The 21,449-nt window shown below is 39.4% G+C and overlaps 1 protein-coding gene across 2 annotated transcripts in view; it reads left to right on the forward strand.

The window, feature by feature from the left end:
- The window catches only part of FCHSD2 (FCH and double SH3 domains 2), a 278,607-nt gene that overhangs the window by 200,644 nt on the left and 56,514 nt on the right, over positions 1–21,449 (forward strand). For both annotated transcript variants that reach the window (XM_066250498.1, XM_066250500.1), the window contains exons 10-11: positions 12,554–12,649; positions 17,412–17,528. In XM_066250498.1, coding sequence (XP_066106595.1) covers positions 12,554–12,649; positions 17,412–17,528 — 213 coding nt within the window. The remainder of the gene's footprint in view (positions 1–12,553; positions 12,650–17,411; positions 17,529–21,449) is intronic.

The following is a 21,449-nucleotide window of genomic DNA, read 5'->3' on the forward strand; positions in this document are numbered from 1 at the left end:
GAACCTGTCTGACGCTCTATCCACTGCGCCACCGCCTGGTCAGGCAGTTAAACATTTCTATAGTAGTTGAACTATTGATTGTTTTGTGTGCCCATCACACAACATGAATATAAAATATATTCATTTTATAACTGCTGTTTTAAAAGAGCCAGTTCAATTCTTTTTTTTTTTTTTTTTTTTTTGCAAGGAGAGGGAGAGCTGGGGTAATATCATAAGAAATTATTTGGAAAGGAATTGGTGTCCATCTCACACGATAATGTCCAAGTCAGGAAAGAAAAGGAGCACAGACTCGTCTTCCTGAATGCTTCCTTTTCTACATATTCGTATTTTCCGTGTACCATAGCTTCAATTCTATTTTCAGAGAAACATTTAATTGTTAAGTAGATATGGAAATGTAAAAATCACTAGGTCTGTTGCTTTGAAATGCTATCATAGTTTTATTTTCCTGTATCCCTTCCCCCACAGGATCCAATAAAACATAAAATGACTGATGTACAGAAAGAAGAATGGTTGGTTGGATAGATAGTTATGTGAAAGCAAATGTACAAAAATGTTAATTGAAGAATCTAGGTAATAGGTGTATGGGTGATTTAGTACAATTCGTTTTACTTTAATGTATGTCTATTTGAAATTTTCCATAAGAGAATATTAGGGCGAAAAGCCTATGATACATCTTGGCTTTGTTCTTTTTTATGGAGTGGTTGATTTTGACTAGTGATCAAATTATTCATATTTATTGGTCCATTCAGGTATTCTGTTTCTTCTGTAGTATATTTTGGTAACTTACACTTTCCTAGACAATTGTTCATTTCATTTATCAAATTTGATGGCGTAAATTTGCGTATAAATTGGTTTGTTTCTATGATTATCTCTCTTTTTACTTTTTACTATCTGATTCTCACATTTTGGTCAGACTTAACAGCTTATTTTATTCATCTTTTTCAAGAGCCAGCTTATGTTCTGCTTCTCATTGTTGTTTTCTTCTATGTCCTTAATTTTTACCTCTATATTCACTATTTCTTTCTGCTTTATTAGAGTTTATGCTCATTCTTTTTCAGGCTTATTTTTCATTTAGGTCCTATATTTTCAGCCTTGTTTTTTAAATAAATCCACTCAAAGCTAAAAAATTCTTTCTACTTTAATTGCATTCTGTCATTTATAGGGCTTTTTTGTTTTTCTTTTTTCTTAATTTTTTTTTAAATTACAGTTTACATTCAATATTATTTTGTATTCATTTTGAGGTATACAGCATAGTGGTTAGACAGTCATATACTTTACAAAGTGTTCCCCCCAATATTTTCAGTACCCACCTGGCCCCATATGTAGTTATTACAATATTATTGACTATATTCCCTATGCTGTACTTGACATCCCCATGACTATTCTCTAACTATAGTTTATACTTATTAATCCTTTCGCCTTTTTTACCCAGTCCCTCAACCCTGTTGTGTCTTCTTTTTCTCCCCCTCATCTACCCATGAGTTATTTACAAGTGAGGTTTTTCCATTTTCTATACAATGAGAGTATGTAGTGGGGTACCATTTTTTGTTTCTAATTTTATTAGAAATATTATTACATTTATTCTAATTTTATCAGAGATATTGTCCTCTGACCAAGTTGTTTAAAATCTTTTTTCCAAGAATAAGTGAGGTTGATACACTACCATTAGTTTATAAAACAGGTAAATGTATAGAATTAAAAAACAACTAATATTTTACACAACACTTAACAATATATAGAGAAGAAAACACAGGAAGTTTATGTGGCTTGCCTGAGGTAACACCCTCACGCATGGTATTTTCCATGCTCCACTACTATACTGTATTCTGTCTTTAGCTTATAATATTTTCATAGAGAATGAATTAAAAATGTGTAAACTGATTTGGACACATAAAGAGATAAGCTTTCATTTCTCTCTGTATTCACTCATATGAATATCTTGCTCCCCAGGGATGAGGAACAAATGTCTAGAAGCTCTAATGTTTAGATTGAAAGTGTAGTGATAAAAATTTAATAAGAATGATGCACCTAGGAGATGTGCCCTTTTGTTCCAAGTACCAGAAGAGCTCAAACCTACCACAGTTTTATTCCATGTACTTTTCTGTTACAAAGAAATATTTATACTGCTCTTGTTAGACTGCTGAAAGCCACCCATTGATTTCATAACCCAAAAAAGAATTTTGAAACTCTTTAGGTTTTTATTCTACATCATTATTACTTTGTTGTTTAGGGAGAAAATTAATTTTTCCCCACATATCTAAATTGTAATTGTATATATTCTGAAAGATATTTTGGGGTTATTCATAGTGACATACTCTAAATGTTATGGAGCTCTCTAAATTTTTTCTCCTCTAAAGGGAAACAGCTAGCCCTGGGAGTTTTTGTTTAATTTTTATTATTTATAAAGCTTGCTTTTCTCCTTAATATTTTATGAAATGCTTTGTATATGTGACTGAAGCAGATGTTGTCATAGATATTTTCCCTATAATAGTAAGTTCTAAAGATAGTTCTGCTGGCCTTTGTATTTTGTTTGTGTGTGCTTGCGTTCTGTCTGCTTAAGGAAACCAATTAATAATGTATCGGTAGCTCTTTTAACAATTCAGAAAATAAGTGTTATTTTGTATTTCTTTGAAAATTGAATTGGCTGGTATTGCCATTCTTAATACCTTGAAGACTAACCAGAAAAGTAAACCAAATAAAAAGAAAGGGGGAAAACTTCCTGTGATCATTTAAAAAGACACAGAAAAAGCATTTGACAAATTCAACACTCTAAGATAAAAAACACTCAGCAAATTAGGAATAGAAAGGAACTTCCTTAACACGATGAAGGGCGTTTATGGAAAAACCTACAGCTGATACCATAATCATTAGTGAAAGAAACTTTTTCTGCTAGTATCAGGAACAAGAGGAGGGATGTCCACTTTTACTGTTGCTACTCACCATTGCACTGGGGGGTCTTAGAGCAACTAGACAAGAAAAAGAAATAAAAGGTGTCCCAACTGAAAAGAGATTATGTCCTTATAAGAGTAGATTAGGACACAGACAGGCACAGAGGGAAGACCATGTGAAGAAAAAGATGGCCATCTACAAGCAAGGAGAGGCCCTCAGAAGAAACCAATCCTAAAAGCACCTTGACCTTGGACTTCTAGCCTCTAGAACTGTGAGGAAATAAATTTCTATTGTTTAAGCCACCGAGGCTAATACTTCATTATGGTAGCCTGGCAAACTAATACAGTATAGATGCTTACCCTCATCATTAATCAAAGAGATAGAAATTTAAATCACCGTGACATTCTATTTTCTACCAATGAGATTGACAAAAGTAGATAGACCAGAATGGGTATTGATAATATGGATTAACAGAAATTCATGCACTGCCATAAGGGGTACAAATTGGAACATCCAACTTGAAAATATTTGACATTTAGTCAACTTAAAGTTGCACTTCGCTTATGACCAAGCAGTTCCACTCTGAGGAATATATCCTAAAGAAACTCTTGTATGTGTACCAGAAAATTTTGGGGAAATGTTCATAGCAACTTTCTTCATAAAAGTTGAAAGAACTAGAAAGAACCCAGCTGTCCACTGACAGTAGGATGAATAAAGTACTATAGTACCACAATGAAAATGAAAGCTCTGTAGGTATGCATTACTGTGGATAGGACTCACAAATACAGTGTTGAGCAAAGAAGCAGGTTGCAAAAGAATATACACACTAAGATGCTATTTATACAGTTCAAAATTACCCAACAAAAGCAGTATCATTTTGAAATACATTATATGTAGTAACTCTATTTAAATTTTAAAAAATAGGAAAATGATAAAATTCAGTAGGGTGGTTACCCTCTAGAGCAGTGGTCCCCAACCTTTTTTGGGCCACAGACAGGTTTAATGTCAGAAAATATTTTCACGGACCAGCCTTTAGGGTGGGACGGATAAATGTATCACGCGACCGAGACAAGCATCAAGAGTGAGTCTTAGACGGATGTAATAGAGGGAATCTGGTCATTTTTTAAAAATAAAACATCATTCAGACTTAAGTGTAAATAAAACGGAAATAATGTAAGTTATTTATTGTTTATCTGCGGACCGGTACCAAATGGCCCGCAGACTGGTACTGGTCCGCGGCCCGGGGGTTGGGGATCACTGCTCTAGATGTTCTGCATCATTCTCCAAGGAGGTGATATTCCTCTAAGGAAGTAAAAATTGCTACCAGATATTGGGGTTGTATATTTGTGATATTAAAATGTAATCAAATTTCTTGCTTAGGGAATAAAAACATCTAAAACAGCTCAGCTCCCTGGGCCAGGACATGGGGGCGATAATTTTTTTTTTTAATGGTTGAGGAACACTGCTGTGGAAAGATGTAAGGTGGGAGTGTGATAAGGTTTTCAACACTATTGGTAATTTGTATTTCATCTGGTGGTTACTCAGGTGTTCTTAAACAACTATTTATTGGATGCTACTTTAGGCAAACTCACTGCGCTACATGCTTAAGGATTTACCAGTAGCATGCACACGAGATTTAAAGCCTAGTCTCGGTTGTCATAGAAATGACAGGGGGTCAGAGGGGACTGGAGGGAAGGATTACAAGGACAAGGTAACTTTTGAGAGTGAGGAATATGTTTATTATCTTGATTGTGGGGGTGTTTCACAGGTGTATAGATATGTTAAAGCTTAAATTATATACTTCAAATAAGTACAGTTTATTATGTACTGCTCACAACAATTAGGGGATACAGCTAGTGCTCGACTTATGACCACGATTGGTTCCGACAGACCGGTCGTAACAAGATTTGGTCGTAAGTTGAGTAGGCTATATGTACAGTACTGTGAAATGATGTTATAAAAATCTTTAAGTCATGGGCCTGACCTGTGGTGACGCAGTGGGATAAAGCATCGACCTGGAACACTGAGGTCGCCGGTTTGAAACCTTGGGCTTGCCTGATCAAGGCACATATGGGAGTTGATGCTTCCTGCTCCTCCCCCTTCTCTCTCTTTCTCTCTCTCTCTCACTCCTCTCTCTCTAAAAAAATCATTAAATAAAATATTTTTAAAAAATCTTTAAGTCATATTTTATCATAATTTTTTTTCATTATATATTATAATTTTCTTTGTTCATTTTATGCCATTTGTATCATCTCTACACCATTTTGTTTCTTATTTTTATTTTTTTAAATTTATTTTTTATTTTTTTATTTATTCATTTTAGAGAGGAGAAGGAGAGACAGAGAGAGAGAGAGGAGAGACAGAGAGAGAGAGGTGGGGAAGGAGCTGGAAGCATCAACTCCCATATGTGCCTTGACCAGGCAAGCCCAGGGTTTTGAACCGGTGACCTCAGCATTTCCAGGTCGATGCTTTATTCACTGCACCACCACAGATAGGCTGTTTCTTATTTTTACATTCATCAGGTTTAAGTAAAACACTGCATTACCAGTACAACTGGTTTAATATTTGTAAAGACAATTTCCTCTTGATAGACATCTTGGGAGGGGTTTGATGAAAAATATCCAAGACACAAAACACAAATTGCTGTACCGAGTCTGGGATAACAGTTGAAATGGTGCACGTGGAGATGATAGTGCTGCATGGAAGCTGGTCCGCACTGTCGTCCGCCCAGCTGGGCAACGCTTGCACTGCCAGACGCAAAGCAGTCGTGGCTAGCGATTGTGGTCATAAAGTTGAATGGTTCTAAGTTGCATAGGTCGTAAGTCGATCAATATTTGTATTTCAAAGTTATATGAAGCAATAAAATATCCCCTAATTGTTGTGAGCAGTATATGTTAGTTATACTTCAGTAACAAATTTATTTTTTTATTTTTTTATTTTTTTGGTATTTTTTCTGAAGCTGGAAACGGGGAGAGACAGTCAGACAGACTCCCGCATGCACCCGACCGGGATCCACCCAGCACGCCCACCAGGGGCGATGCTCTGCCCCTCCGGGGCATCGCTCTGCCATGACCAGAGCCACTCTAGCGCCTGGGGCAGAGGCCAAGGAGCCATCCCCAGCACCCAGGCCATCTTTGTTCCAATGGAGCCTTGGCTGCGGGAGGGGAAGAGAGAGACAGAGAGGAAGGGGGGGGGGGTGGAGAAGCAAATGGGCACTTCTCCTATGTGCCCTGGCCGGGAATCGGACCCAGGTCCCCCACACGCCAGGCCGACGCTCTACTGCTGAGCCAACCAGCCAGGGCCTCAGTAACAAATTTAAAGAGAACGAGACTGAGCACATATTCCAGAGAAAATGAAATTATATCTTCACACAGAAACTTGTGCACAAATTTTCATAGTAGCTTTATTCATAATAGCCAAAAATTGGAAACTGCTTAAACAACCTTTAGTGAGTGAAAGATCAAGTAAATGGTGGTATGTGCATGCCACGGAAAGCTCAGCAATAAAAAGCAACAAACTGTTGGTATATGCATCAACTTGGATAAACTTCAGGGAAATTATGCTAGGTGAAAAAAGGCAATCTGAAAAGATAAATTGTATGATTCCATTACATAACATTTGAGAATTAACATATTTGTAGAGATAGAGAACAGATTAATGGTTTCCAGGAGTTAAGGGTGGGGAGAGTAGATGTAGGTATTATGGAGTATAGCACAAGAGAGTCTTATGGTGATGGTCCAGTTTAGTGTCTTGATTGTGATGGTGGTTACATAAAGCTACACATATGATGATATTGCATAGACCTCTGCACATCTACCACCCACCCCAGATGAGTGCATGTATAACTAGTGAAATTTTAAAAAAACTTTATACTTTTGTACCAGAGTTGATTTTATGGTTTTGCTATTGACTGTAGTTATGCTGGATGCCAACATTAGTAGGTACACAGTACCTCTTTGCAACTGCCCTCTGAGTAAATTCCTTGAGAAAAAGAATGGTGACTGACCCAGTACCTCTAGTGTCCAGAGTTTGTTTTCTAACTAACTTTCTCCTCACTTAAAAAAAAAAAGAGAAAGAAAATCAGGGCTTTGGAGGAAAATAAGACTGATTCTATGTCTGGAACTTGAAATATAAGATAAATCTTAGTTTTTCATAATAGAAAGCAAGAAAAATAGTCTAAAACTACTAAGTCATGCCCTGGCCGGTTGGCTCAGCAGTAGAGCGTCGGCCTAGCGTGCGGAGGACCCGGGTTCGATTCCCGGCCAGGGCACACAGGAGAAGCGCCCATTTGCTTCTCCACCCCTCCACCGCGCCTTCCTCTCTGTCTCTCTCTTCCCCTCCCGCAGCCAAGGCTCCATTGGAGCAAGGATGGCCCGGGCGCTGGGGATGGCTCTGTGGCCTCTGCCCCAGGCGCTAGAGTGGCTCTGGTCGCAACATGGCGACGCCCAGGATGGGCAGAGCATCGCCCCCTGGTGGGCAGAGCGTGGCCCCATGGTGGGCGTGCCGGGTGGATCCCGGTCTGGTGCATGCCATGCGGGAGTCTGTCTGACTGTCTCTCCCCATTTCCAGCTTCAGAAAAATGCAAAAAAAATAATAATAAATAAAAAAATAAAACTACTAAGTCATGTCAAGAGGACTCAGGATGAGATCTTGTTGGCTGATGGGATTTCATCATCAGTTAGGATACCTGCAGTGGATTAAAACTTATTGAATATTTTCAAATCCAGAACTTCATAATAATTTATTAAAGCTGTATGTAATTGGTCATTCTTTGGAGGTTGCTAGGCAAAAAAACTCCACATGAGAACTAGATAATAAAGGGTAAGAATTAAGCATTTATCCTGCCTTTTATGAACTGTATTTCAAGGTAACTAAATAATTGACTTGGATAATTTCTCTTATAGAAGTATTTTAGCTAATAAATGAAAAAGGAATGATAAAAAAATTTCTTGATAAAATGGTAGGGACAAAAATAGAAAAATTTCTAGTTTTTGCAGCCCCTAATGGATTTAGGCATTTATCATCTGTTGGACAAACAAGTTTGTAAAGTGTGTTTAGGTTTGCTTGCTTGTATTTTGCATTGTGCAGGGCAGCACCTTCTGTGTGTGGTCTGTGGAAGGCTGCAGGTGCTTGCCCTCAGGGCAGTGATTGCAAATTGCAGATTGCCTGCCTCTATGAGGGAGGGACAGTTGTTTGCTGGAGAGGGGGTATTTGCACCCCGCCTGTTTTGCTCATGGGGGCTTGTGGGGGAAGTGTCCAGTGAGTCCATAAGGGGGGAGTCCAGTGAGTCTGGAGAGGGGGGTCGGTTCTTGGGAACCCTGGGAGAGAGGGAAGGAGTTTTCCACCCTGTTGGCTTGTTTGCCATTATGAGACTCTAATAAACGGAATGCCCCACCATTTTCTGGCTCCACAGTTTCTTTACCATCTGACCAAATCCAGTGTGAACCTGCCTGGCCACGGCAGCGGCCACTGGCCTTACATCATCAGAGAACTGTTCTATTAGTTTCCTTAAGGCTGCTATACAAATTACCATAAACTGGGTGGCTTAACTGAAATTTATTCCCACCCGCGTGACCTGTGGTAACACAGTGGATAAAGCATCAATTGGAACGCTGAGGTCACTGATTCAAAACCCTGGGCTTGCCCAGTCAAGGCACATATGAGAGTTGATGCTTCCTGCTCCTCCTCCCTTCTCTCTCTTTCTCTCTCTCTCTCTCTCTCTCCCCTCACTAAAATTTTTAAAAAACCAAACAATTTATTGCTTCCCAAGTTCTGGAGGCCAAGAGTCAGAAATAAAAGAGCAGAGCTGCCTTTCCTCCAAAGGTTTTAGGGGAGGATCAGTTTCTTTTCTTTCAGTTTCTAGTGCCTCCCGGCATTCCTTGGCTTGTGGTCCTATCTCTTATGGTTGAATTATCTCCTCTCCAGACTGTTTTCCTCTGTATGTCTTTTATAAGGGTACTTATCATTAGATTTAGGGCCCATCCAGGGAATTCAGAATGATCTCATTATTTTAAAATCCTTAATTACATCTGCAAAGGGCCTTTTTCCAAATGAGGTAACATTCACAGGTTCCAGGGATTAGGACACAAATCTTTTGGGAGGGCCACCATTCAGCCCACTACAGCTATTAATATCGTAAGAAGGGGCAAATCAGAAGCAAATCTCCTCATAGAGGTGAACACCACCTTATCAAAACAAAACAAAAGCTGAATGTAATCAGCATCAATTTATAGGAAATCTAGGCAACAGAACACTGATACTACAAGGATGCAGTCAGCAAAATTCAAACTGGGAAACTACAAAACAAAAACCCAGTTTCACCCTGGCCGGTTGGCTCAGTGGTAGAGCGTCGGCCTGGCGTGCGGAGGACCCGGGTTCGATTCCCGGCCAGGGCATACGGGAGAAGCACCCATTTGCTTCTCCACCCCTCCGCCGCGCTTTCCTTTCTGTCTCTCTCTTCCCCTCCCGCAGCCAAGGCTCCATTGGAGCAAAGATGGCCTGGGCGCTGGGGATGGCTCTGTGGCCTCTGTCTCAGGCGCTAGAGTGGCTCTGGTCGCAACATGGTGAAGCCCAGGATAGGCAGAGCATCGCCCCCTGGTGGGCAGAGCGTCGCCCCTGGTGGGCGCGCCGGGTGGATCCCGGTCGGGCGCATGTAGGAGTCTGTCTGACTCTCTCCCTGTTTCCAGCTTCAGAAAAATGAAAAAAAAAAAAAAAAAAAACCCACTTTCTTCAACAAATTGCAGGGGATGTGGGGATAGATGGAGGAACAAATCTAAGTAACATCATCCAGTTGCATCGTGGGGTCCTTATTTTGATCCTGATTTTAAAAACTTTAATAAATACAAAGCAATCATGGAAATTTGAACACTTGTTGATGGTTTTATAAATATTTTAAATTTCAATATGGACGTGTTTTTTAAAGAGCCCTTATCTTTTAGATATCATACTGAAATATTTAAGGATGAAATGGTATGTCTGGGACTTTTTTACATTGGGGATAGAGGGGGTAGACGGATTTATAGATGAAACAACATTAGCCACACGGGGATGTTTTTGCAAGTTGGTTGTTGGCTATGTAGGAATACACTCTACTGTTGTCTCACCTTTTTATGTGTTTGAAATTTTTTGTGACAAAAAGTAAAAATTCTAAAGGTTGATACTTCCCCTTCAAAAAAAAAATAGATTTATAGTGCCTGAGAGGATAGGTTTGGCAACTAGGATGATTCTCTTAGCTTTTCCTTCATGGTAATTAGGGAGGCTCTGAGGGCTGTCAAGAGCTTTCACAGCTACTGGAGCTTAAACTGGATCCAGGAAAAGAACACAGCACATTTGCTTTTGAGAATATGTTTATTCAGCCAGCTTTTCCTGACCAGATTCTCCCAACCGCTTTGCACCCCGTCCCACCCCTTCAGTCTGGATTAACTATCACCTTCTGTGCTCTCCTGGTACCCTCTACATACTTCCATGGTGTATTTTAATTGTGTAACCCATTTGGTTCTCCCAGTTTTCGTATTATATATTCTTTGAAGATACTAATCTTGACTGCTTATCTTTATTCATTTATATATTTTCCCTCACGCCCGCATTTAACATTGGGCCTGGTAAGCTCTCTCAATAAAGGGTTATTGAATGAAGGGGAGGGGAGCAATAGAGAAAGAACCAGGATGATATTGGTAAATAAATTGCAAAATACAACTTCTCCTTTCTCTAGCTCCCCAGTAATCCCTTTCCCTGAGACTACTAAGGTACTGTATAGCTACAGAGCTGCTTTAAACTGCTTTTTTCCTCTTCTTCTGCCCATCCTCTGACAAAGGTACTAATGAGCTGTAATATACTGCAAATGAAAGATAAGCAAAGAGAAAGCTGTGTAGCAAAATGGGTTTCTGCACAATAAAATGTTGCTGGTTTCTATTCTTTCCCAGAGTAGTATATAATGCAATGAATTCCTTTTCAGATGGCTATCTTTCTCTCTGTGCTATTAGTTTTGCTACTTTCTCTGACTCAGAATTCCCCCTATATATAAATTCCCTTCTAGTCTGTCTTCTTGGTATGCTTTAAAATGGTAATTAGAGCCCTGGCTGGATAGCTTGGTTGTTTAGAGCATCATCCCAAAGCACAGAGGTTGTCTGTTCTATCCCTGGTCAGAGCACATACAGGAATAGATTGATGTTCCTCTCTCTCTCTCTCTCTGTCACTTTCCCTCCCTCTCTTCCTCTTTGACTAAAATCAATGAATAAAAAAAATAATAATAATAATAAAGTAAAATGGTATTAGACCCCTAGATGGGTAGCTCGGTTGATTAGAGCATCATCCTGCTATGCCAAGATTGCCAATTCGATCCCCAGTCAGGGCACACACAAGAATCAACCAATGGCCTGACCTGTGGTGGCGCAGTGGATAAAGCGTTGACCTGGAAATGCTGAGGTCGCCGGTTCGAAACCCTGGGCTTGCCTGGTCAAGGCACATATGGGAGTTGATGTTTCCTGCTCCTCCCCCCTTCTCTCTCTGTGTCTCTCCTCTGTCTCTCCCTCTCCTCTCTAAAAAAAAAAAAAAAAAAAGAATCAACCAATGAATATATAAATGAGTTTCTCCACCCCCTCCCAAATCAATAAATAAGATTTATTTTAAAATACTATTTTATGCTATGGATGAGGTTATCTGGTCATTTTCTAGTGGATGGCAATCTCCATAAAACAAACTGTAAGACTCCTATCCTGGGAAAAGAGATGAAGGGACTACAAAGCACAAATTGGGAGTTACAAAATAGTCACAGGGTAGTAAGTACAGCGTAGGAAATATAGTCAATAATTTTGTGATAACTATAAATGGGACCAATTGGGGTACTGGAAATGTCGAGGAGAACATTGTAAAATATATGATTATCTAACTACTAAGCTATACACTTGAAACCAATACAAAATAAAATTGAAAAAAAAGAGACCTACAAAGCTTTAGAAGTAGGAGACCTAAGAGACAAACCTGTTTCCCTGTTTATGCACATGAACACACACATACACATACATTAAAAAGAATAGCTTTTGGACAATAGTTATCTTCTTGATGTTTTAAAATATTGTATATTGTGTTGACTCAATATTTGGGCTAGTTTCTAAACTAGGACTTTCCAAATTTAGATTCTTGGAAAAACAGTACAGTGAAAACAACTGTTGAAATGGAAAAAAACAACCATTTATTTTTGATTATGTAATACTGGATGATTTCTCATTTTTTGAAAAACAGCAGAATGAATCTTAAAGCTTTAAAATGTAATTACTGGTCATTTTAACCTAGGTTAGCTCAGTGGTACAACGTCAGCCCAGCGTGTGGATGTCCTGGGTTCGATTCCTCGTCAGGGCACACAGGAGAAGTGCCCATCTGCTTCTCCACTCCTCTCTCTTTCTTCCCCTCCTGCAGTCATGGCTCAATTGGAGACAGTTGGCCCTGGGCACTGAGGATGTCTCCATGGCCTCCACCTCAGGCACTAAGAAGAGCTCAGTTGCTGAACGTTGGAGCAACACCCCAGATGGGCAGAACATCGCCCCCTAGAGGGCTTGCTGGGTGGATCCTAGTAGGGATGCATGCAGGAGTCTGTCTCACTGCCTCCCCTTCTCTCACTGAATTTAAAAAAAAAACAAAAACTAAAGATAATTTATTTTCTCTGTAGGTGATACGGGATTATAATCTTCAGCTGTTTCTACAAGAGAATGCTGTTTTTCACAAACCCCAGCCCTTCCAGTTCCAGCCTTGTGACAGCGATACAGTAAGGGAATTCCAGATTTTTATTTCATTTGTTTTTAAGCTATGTTCCTGCTTAAATAACTATTATCCTTGAAATAAACAAAAAGCTGAGTATGTCTCATTAATTGTATAACAAACTGTGGGGAAACAGAGAAACTGATGTTTCTTTGTAAAACATGACTAACACCCCTAATATCTTTATTTTGAAAAGTTTCTACTAAATTGGAATAAGTTATAGACAAGTTACAGCTGAAAACTGAACTTATAGAAGAAAAAATATTAAAGGCTTTATTTCAATTCAAATATAAATCATACTTTCCATCCATGAAATTCCTCATACAGATAACCCTTTCAGAGAAGCCAGTGGTTAAATTTTAACCAGAATAGAATTAATAAATACTAAATATGTACATGCAAAGATTTTGTTGGTTTTATAGAAAATTATAGGCCCTTTCTATGTCTTTCAGTTTCTTAAGATGTTAAAGTATTAACACGGATGTCAAATTGGCAAATTTTTTAAAGTCGACATTAATCATCCATTTTTATTCTTGAGTTTAGTCCATGAAAAATGCCATTTTTTTATTTAAAAAAACCAAAAAGCTAATTTAATAACCTACAAAGAAATTTTAACTTCTGCAAGGTGAGAAAGCGCATGTTTAGCACGTATTTATATGCCAGCATCTCTGGCACATGGTCTCAGTGTAGGCGAGCCAAGACAGAAATCAGATAACATTGGTCAATTCTGTTAGTAATCCTAAAATCAAACCCAGGGGAGTTTATGATACCAGAATTTAATGGTATCAGTTTAATAGACACCTTTGCTAGAGATGTCTTCATTACTTTTCTTACTGAATTTTAAGTAGCCCTCTTAGTGGCTATATAAAGAAATGTAGGGGAAAAAGCATTTTCCTCTAGATTATAGCCCTTGCCATTAATAATGGTATCTTTTTTCTTTTTTATCAGCTTTTGCTTAGTGATTGGGTGACATTATTCTATAATTTGACTTCTTTGAAGCCTGGGAGGAATGTAGCAGAATATTAGAAGATACAGAGTATGGGCAGGTTTGCCAAGCTTGACTTAAAATAGCAACTAATTTGAGATTATTTTATCTTTGCTCATTTTCCTCAGAAAATCAGAATAACAGTGACATTCATCTCACTTATCCTAACTGCAATCCTAAATCTTATTTTGTTTCTAGACACTGTGCTAAATGTTCTTAGCTGTGTCCTTGTTTGCCTTACAATTCTAACTATGCTATTTTCTGTCCTTGTGCAATCTTTACTGGGCAGAGTTTAAAAGCCGCCCAACTGGTGGATATTGAGCTCTCCCCTGTCAGTGCTCTGAGAATGACCATAGCTGAGGTATATGGGATTTCGGTCAAGGGTGGGAGCAATGGGATGTGTGGCTTTGCATGTTAATGAAAGGGTGGGACCTGCTATTGGGATGAAAGTTATATATATCTATATCTATATAAATATATATAGATATAGATATATATGTATGTATGGTATGTATAAGGGACCACTGAGTACAATAAGATGGGGCTTTGCATTTTCCCTTATAAATCAGGGGTTTCCTTTCCTGTTTATAGTGAAAAGATTGTGCTTCTCATTTTCCATCTTGTTTGAAGCACCTTACTTTTCTTTAACAGGAATTCTGAAAATAACCTTAGAGCTAAGATGCCTTTAGTAAAAGGGTAACTGAAACCTAGAAAGGAAGAGAAGACTTGTCCAGAGTCATACAAAGGATTAGTGACAGATACTGTCCTGATTGCAATTTGAATGTTCTTTCTGCAAGTTACTATGTTTTCTGAGAGGAAATGTTGAACACTTGGGAAGCAGTTAATTTTTGCATAATGAAAAAGAATACATGCCCATACTTTTATAAAAATCATCCCAGATTGTCAATCATTGAAAAAGTCTCTAGAATAGTCATTTTTAAGAATGTGTTTAACTGCAGAACATTTTTGTGTACATTTTGTTTTGTTGTAAATTAAGTATTCTTACTGCCCACAAAGAATAAAATCCCAAACAATTACTTTTACTCAGTTTATGCTAGCACTTTTCTTTCATCTGAGCAGGGAGCCATGGTTTTCTTGCTTCCTGGTGTCCTCTTGGAGTTGGTAGCGCTAAGCCTGTCCTGGCGAGCGGAGCCCCAGTCAGTGCCATTACCACACTCTCCCACCAGGTGAATGGAGGACATGCAGGACGGACTCCTCACCACTCTTTCCTGTTATTTCTGTTGTATTTCTGAAATTGCTGCTGTTCCTATTCTGTTTTAAAGCACATTTCAATTTACCAGACACTGAGCCTATGGACTATTGCCTCTCTACAGCCTGCACACATTTTAATATTTACTTGTGGCCTGACCTGTGGTGGTGCAGTGGATAAAGCGTCGACCTGGAAATGCTGAGGTTGCCGGTTCGAAACCCTGGGCTTGCCTGGTCAAGGCACATATGAGAGTTGATGCTTCCAGCTCCTCCCCCTTCTCTCTCTCTTGTTTCTCTCTCTCCCTCTCTCTCTCCTCTCTAAAAATGAATAAATAAAATTTTAAAAAAAGTTTCTTTAAAAAATATATATATATTTATTCCTAAAATTTTGCTCAGTAATAAAAATTAAATTTTTTCATTAATTGCCTCCTTTATCATCTCTACTCCCTATAAGTTCATTCTCTTTAAGATTTCTCAGCATATCATCAGTCTTGTTTTTCTTTCATTACTTGGGTTATTTGGATTTAAAACTTTTTTGGTTTGAAGTAATTTTCAATTGGGTCCTTAACATTAAACCATTTATTAGATATTTAATATATGTAGATACTATAAGAGAATGTTTGAAATGACTTAATTTCATCCTAATAACCCCTAAGAGATAGGTGGCTTTTTTAGCAATCTTCAGATGTAACTAAGACTCAATATGCCCAAGACTAGTAAATGGCACAGAGAGGGTTACAACTTGGTCCGACTGACTTAAAAACTTATACATGGCCTATTCAGAATACACCTTACAACCTGTGTACATCAGATTCCCTGCTAATATAGATTATATTTATATCAGCATCCAGTATTTAACATTTTAAACCCTGACTTCTATGGACAGATAGAAATTTATATGTCTATCTAGATCCTTCCACAAAGCAAAATAAAATAATAAAGTTGGTTTCCAGATTCCTAGTAGCCCAAAGAATGATTCAGAATATAAAATGTAATTGTAAAGGTAATTAGATTTGGATTTTAATTCTTTTGCTATTTCAACTCATTTATCATTATATAACCTAACTTTAGGTTATATAAACGTTAGTTGAGATGTCTGCATAAAGTAAAAGTTTTTCAACCTTGCCTACAACCCCATCAAAAATATTACATTTTTGCCCTGGCCGGTTGGCTCAGCAGTAGAGCATCGGCCTAGCGTGCGGAGGACCCGGGTTCGATTCCCGGCCAGGGCACACAGGAGAAGCGCCCATTTGCTTCTCCACCCCTCCACCGCGCTTTCCTCTCTGTCTCTCTCTTCCCCTCCCGCAGCCAAGGCTCCATTGGAGCAAAGATAGCCCGGGCGCTGGGGATGGCTCTGTGGCCTCTGCCCCAGGCGCTAGAGTGGCTCTGGTCGCAACATGGCGACGCCCAGGATGGGCAGAGCATCGCCCCCTGGTGGGCAGAGCGTCGCCCCTGGTGGGCGTACCGGGTGGATCCCAGTCGGGCGCATGCGGGAGTCTGTCTGACTGTCTCTCCCCGTTTCCAGCTTCAGAAAAATGAAAAAAAAAAAATTACATTTTTAATCGAATTTATCAGATTCTACTTACTTTCAAATCTTGAGCTATGTAACTTTGCAAAAGCCAGTTTTTTAAGTTCTTCCCACTCTAAACTTTTGCTTCTTTCTGTATTAAAATTTTTCTTGGATAATTCACAGTTAACGAATTTTTTTTCTCTTATAATTATTTTACGTTTTTTTTTCATGAGTTCTTGGGTTTAAAGAAAGTTAAAATAGTTCAGTGGTTCAGAGTTCTGAATCTGAAATCAGATTTCTGTAATCAAAGTTGTCACATTTAATATCTGGTAGGCATTGGCAATTTTACTTAATCTCTCTGAGCTTTGGTTTATGACTCATCTCATAATGTTGTTATAAAAGTATGTATGTGAAAAGAAACACTTTCCACAGTGCTTTGGACAGTAGGGGTTAACTATTACTCTTGTTTATTTAGATTTTGCAGTTTGTTCTTTGTGAAACATCATCATAGCATTTGAGGGCTAGAAGAAACCCTTCGTGCTCATTTGGTCTAGTACCACTCTCTCTCACGTAACACCAAAGCCCAGAGGAAGGGGAAAAGCTACTGTGCGTTTTTGTCATTAAGTTGGTAACGAACCTGAAACTAAATTAAACCCAATATTTTTTGGGGGCAGAGAGTTTGTGCTGTTTTTATTTTTTTCACTCTGTCCAATGATTCTTTCTTTAATCTCATTGAAACTGTTGAGTTGTTTTTCCATATTTATCTATCTATACAACCATTTTAGTGCCTCAGTAGGCTGGCATGAAAACCTTTTTTTCCCCTTGCTTTCTTCAGACCCCAAATGAATCAAACCGCAGTATTAGAGAGGAGGTTCAGCAATGTAAAACAAAAAACCCGTGGTCATTTATGGTTCCATACCGTCCTCCTCCTCTTCTGTTAATATCCCACAGTACTGGAGCACGTCTCGTGCTCTTGAGTGCTGACAAAGTGAAGGTCCTCTGATCCACCTACAGAATGGTTGTGATTTCAGTAAGTATAACAAGACTTTCTCTCTTGTGTTGTAGAGCCGACAGTTAGAATCAGAAACTGGGACCACAGAGGAGCACAGTCTAAACAAAGAGGCTCGGAAATGGGCCACACGTGTGGCGCGTGAGCACAAAACCATCGTTCATCAACAACGAGTAAGTATAATAGTCTTAGGCTACATTTACCTTAAGCCACATGTCTAACCAATTTAAAGAACCGAGTTTTAGTTAATGTAAATAATATCCTGTATATGTTCCTTCTGTAATTTCTCAGCACTCAGCAGTATGCTCTCAGCCATTCAATTTAGCTTGCAAATTCCCTAAGCCCTCTAGCAGCAACACAGCAATTTATCTATTTGCCATAGACCTGCCTAAGGAAGACTAGTGGTAGTGTATTGTAGTCTCTTAGGCAGTGGAAGAGACATAAATATGTTGAATTTGGGTTTTCATCCCCAAGACAAATTTTTTGAAAACACAACTGTAGATTCCATGAATATGCATCATCAGGACTAAACTAAAAGTGCCAAGAAATTATGTTAGGTATAGTAAATTTTTTCTCAATTTCCATTTATTTATATCTTTATTATTCTCTTTACCTTTATGCCTGTCTTCTTAAAAGAATGTCCATGTATAGTATCTATACTTTCTAACATCCCACTTACTTTTTTAGCCCATTTCATTTCTTGTGTGTGTGTGTGTGTGTGTGTGTGTCAGAGACAGAGAGAGTTAGAGAAAAGGACAGATAGGGACTGACAGACAGGAAGGGAGAGAGTTGAGAAGCATCAATTCTTCGTTGTGACACCTCAGTTGTTCATTGATTGCTTTCTCATATGTGCCTTGACCAGGGGGCTACAACAGACCGAATGACCCCATGCTCAAACCAGATGAGCCCTCACTCAAGCTGGTGACCTCAGAGTTTTGAACCTGGGTCCTCCACGTCTCAGTCCAACACTCTATTCATTGCGCTACCGCCTGGTCAGGTAGCCCATTTCAATTCTTTCTCTTCCCCTGCACCACTTCATAGAGACTATACTTGCAAAAAAATATCAGTTATGTCTGTGTTGCTAAATCCAAAATGGACACTTGGATTTCTCATCTTAACCTGTTGAGAGCTTCATCACAATTGACAGCTCCCTTTATCTTGAAGCATTCTCTTCTTTAGTCATTCATGACATCACATTGCCCTGGTTTTCCTTCTGCCTCCTGGCCATTCCTACATCCTTTTATAGGTTCTTCCTCTGTCTAACATTTAAATATTTAAATTCCTTAGATTTTTGTAGTAGGCTCCTTCTTATTCTTTATTTTCATTATAAGCAGTCTTGATCTCTTCCATGGTTTCACTTACCAACAAGTAACAAATGAGTATCTTTAGCATTAGGCCTTTCTTTTGTGCCTTGACATCTACTTTTCACTATTTCACAGGCATCTTAGATTCAGTGTTCCACTTATCTGATGCTGCATAATAAAACACTTCAAATTTAATGCCAACGAAGGCATTTTTTATATTGTCCCATACTACTCTGGAGATTGGGTAGGCTCAGCTTGGCAGTTCTCATCTGGGGGGGGTCCTCTCGTTGCAATCAGATAGCACTGGTGCTAGAGTCATCTCATAGGCTTCCCACTGAAATATCTGGTTGATATCAGGAACGCTTGAACAGCAGAGAACTAGAACAGCCAGAGCTCTTGTGCACCTCTGTCTCTCTGTGATCTCCCCATGTGATCTCTTCAACATGGCAGCTTCAGGTTAGCAACCCTTCTTACATGGTAGCACAGGGCCCAACAGTGTGAATTCTAAGATTAGGCTAAGAAGAAGCTGTATCATCTTTTCTGACCTAGCCTCAGAAGTAATGTAATATTAGTTGTGTTGTGTTTTTATTAATTGAGGCAGTCACAAAGGCCTGTCCAGGTTTAGGAGAGAGGACATAAACTATACTTCTTGGTGGGGAAATAGCAAGGTTCTGGAAGAACATATGGAATGGAAAGTATTGTAATAGCTATTTTTTTAAAAAACATAATCTGCCTAACCAGGAGGTAGCATACTAGATAGAGCGTCAGACTGGGACACAGAGACCCAGGTTCGAAACCCCAAAGTCACCGGCTTGAGTGCGGGCTCATTTGGCTTGAGTGCAGACTCACTGGCTTGAGTGTGGGATCATAGACATGACCCCATGGTTGCTGGCTTGAGCCCAAAGGTCACTGACTTGAGCAAGGGGTCACTCACTCTGCTATAGCCCCCCGGTCAAGGCATATATGAGAGAGTGATCAATGAACAACTAAGGTGCTGCAACAAAGAATTGATGCTTCTCATCTCTCTCCCTTCCTGTCTGTCTGTTCCTATCTGTCCCTCTCTCTGTCTCGGTAAAAAAAAAAAAAAATCTGCCACAGTCTGCCTTTTGGACATAATAGTTCTTGCATGCAAAATATAACTCTTCTCTTAAATTCTTCAAAGCCTGGATCAGACTACAGCTTGAAATCCAGAAAATCATCAACTATTTCAGATTTAAGGATAAATAAGGGGTTCTTAGGTACAGTTTCTCTAATATAGTTTATCTCAGTGAAAGAATTTTGGGGCCCTAGCGGGTTGGCTCAGTTAATAGAGTGTTAGCCTGGCATATGGACATCCTAGGTTTGATTCCGGTCAGGGCACACAAGAGAAGCAATCATCTGCTCCCCCCTTCCCGTTCTCTTCCTCTCCCCCTTCTCTCCTTTTCCCTCTTCTCTCCTTCTCCCTCTTCTCTCCCTCTTCTCTCCCTCTTCTCTCCCTCTCCCTCTTCTCTTCCTCTCCCCCTTATTTCCCTCTTCCCCTCCTGCAGCCCAGTGACTCTATTGGTTCAAGCGTTGGCCCCAGGGGATGAGGATAGCTCTGTTGATTTGAGCATTGACCCCAGACAGGGTTGCCGAGTGGATCCAGTCAGGGCAAATACAGGAGTCTGTCTCACTTATCTCCCCTTCTCTTACTTGAAAAACAAAGAATTTGTGAACTAAAGATGTATACACCTACACATCCAATAAACAATGAGATTAATTACTGCAGCTTTAGAGTTAAAAATATAAAACACATGAACAGATTTTTTTTTACACTAGATGCTTAACTATATTTGAAAGTAAATGTTTAGGCATTAAAAATAAAACTCTTTCTCTGTTGTCAGGGCATGTTGTGGCTTCCTGTTGGGAGGTACAGATAGAGTTCAATAATTTTTTTTAAGTATTTTTCTGAGGTGAGAAGCAGGGAGGCAGAGAGACAGACTCCAGCATGTGCCCGACCGGGATCCACCTGGCAAGCCCACCAGGGGGCAATACTCTGCCCATCTGGCCATTGCTCTGTTGCAACCTGAGCCATTCTAGCACCTAAGGTGGAGGCCATGGAGTCATCCTCAGTGCCTGGGACAACTTTGCTCCAATGGAGCTTTGGCTGCGGAAGGGGAAGAGAGAGACAGAGAATAGAGAAGGGGAGGGGTGGAGAAGCAGTTGGGTGCTTCTCCTGTGTGCCCTGGGAAGGAATCGAACCTGGGACTTCCACACGCCAGTCCAACGCTCTGCCACTGAGCCAACTGGCCAGGTCCTTAATAAATTTTTAGTTCATTATGGTATGAACTATATTAGGCTTTCATCTAGTAAGATATATTTTAAATGATAAAATGAAGGTTTGGGGTTTTTTTAACACTAAAATCAGTTCTACTTTTGGCCATGATGAAGTAACTGGTATCACACCTTCTTGCATAAACAACTAAAAGTTAGTCTAAATATATGAAACAAACATTTTCAGATATTGGACAATAGGCAATAACAGAATTGTGAGACCTGAGAAAGAGGAAAATGAAATTAGCCCTGTGACTTCCTAGGCTTTCTATCTGGAGGCCCTTTGTACACTGCAGTATAGGAAGACAGCTGAAGCAGAGCACCACAGACTTGCTGAGCTCAGATGATGACGACCAGGGTTCAGAAACGCTGAAGTGGCATGAATTTTCAGGACAGAGCATCAGAGAGCAGGGAAATGCAAAGAATTTCAAAAATCTACATAGGTCCCCCTTGGGTCTGTTGCTGAATACTAAACCTCACATGCATAGGGTGGAACAC

The sequence above is a fragment of the Saccopteryx bilineata genome, chromosome 1 (assembly GCF_036850765.1).
Source record: "Saccopteryx bilineata isolate mSacBil1 chromosome 1, mSacBil1_pri_phased_curated, whole genome shotgun sequence".
NCBI lineage: Eukaryota > Metazoa > Chordata > Mammalia > Chiroptera > Emballonuridae > Saccopteryx > Saccopteryx bilineata.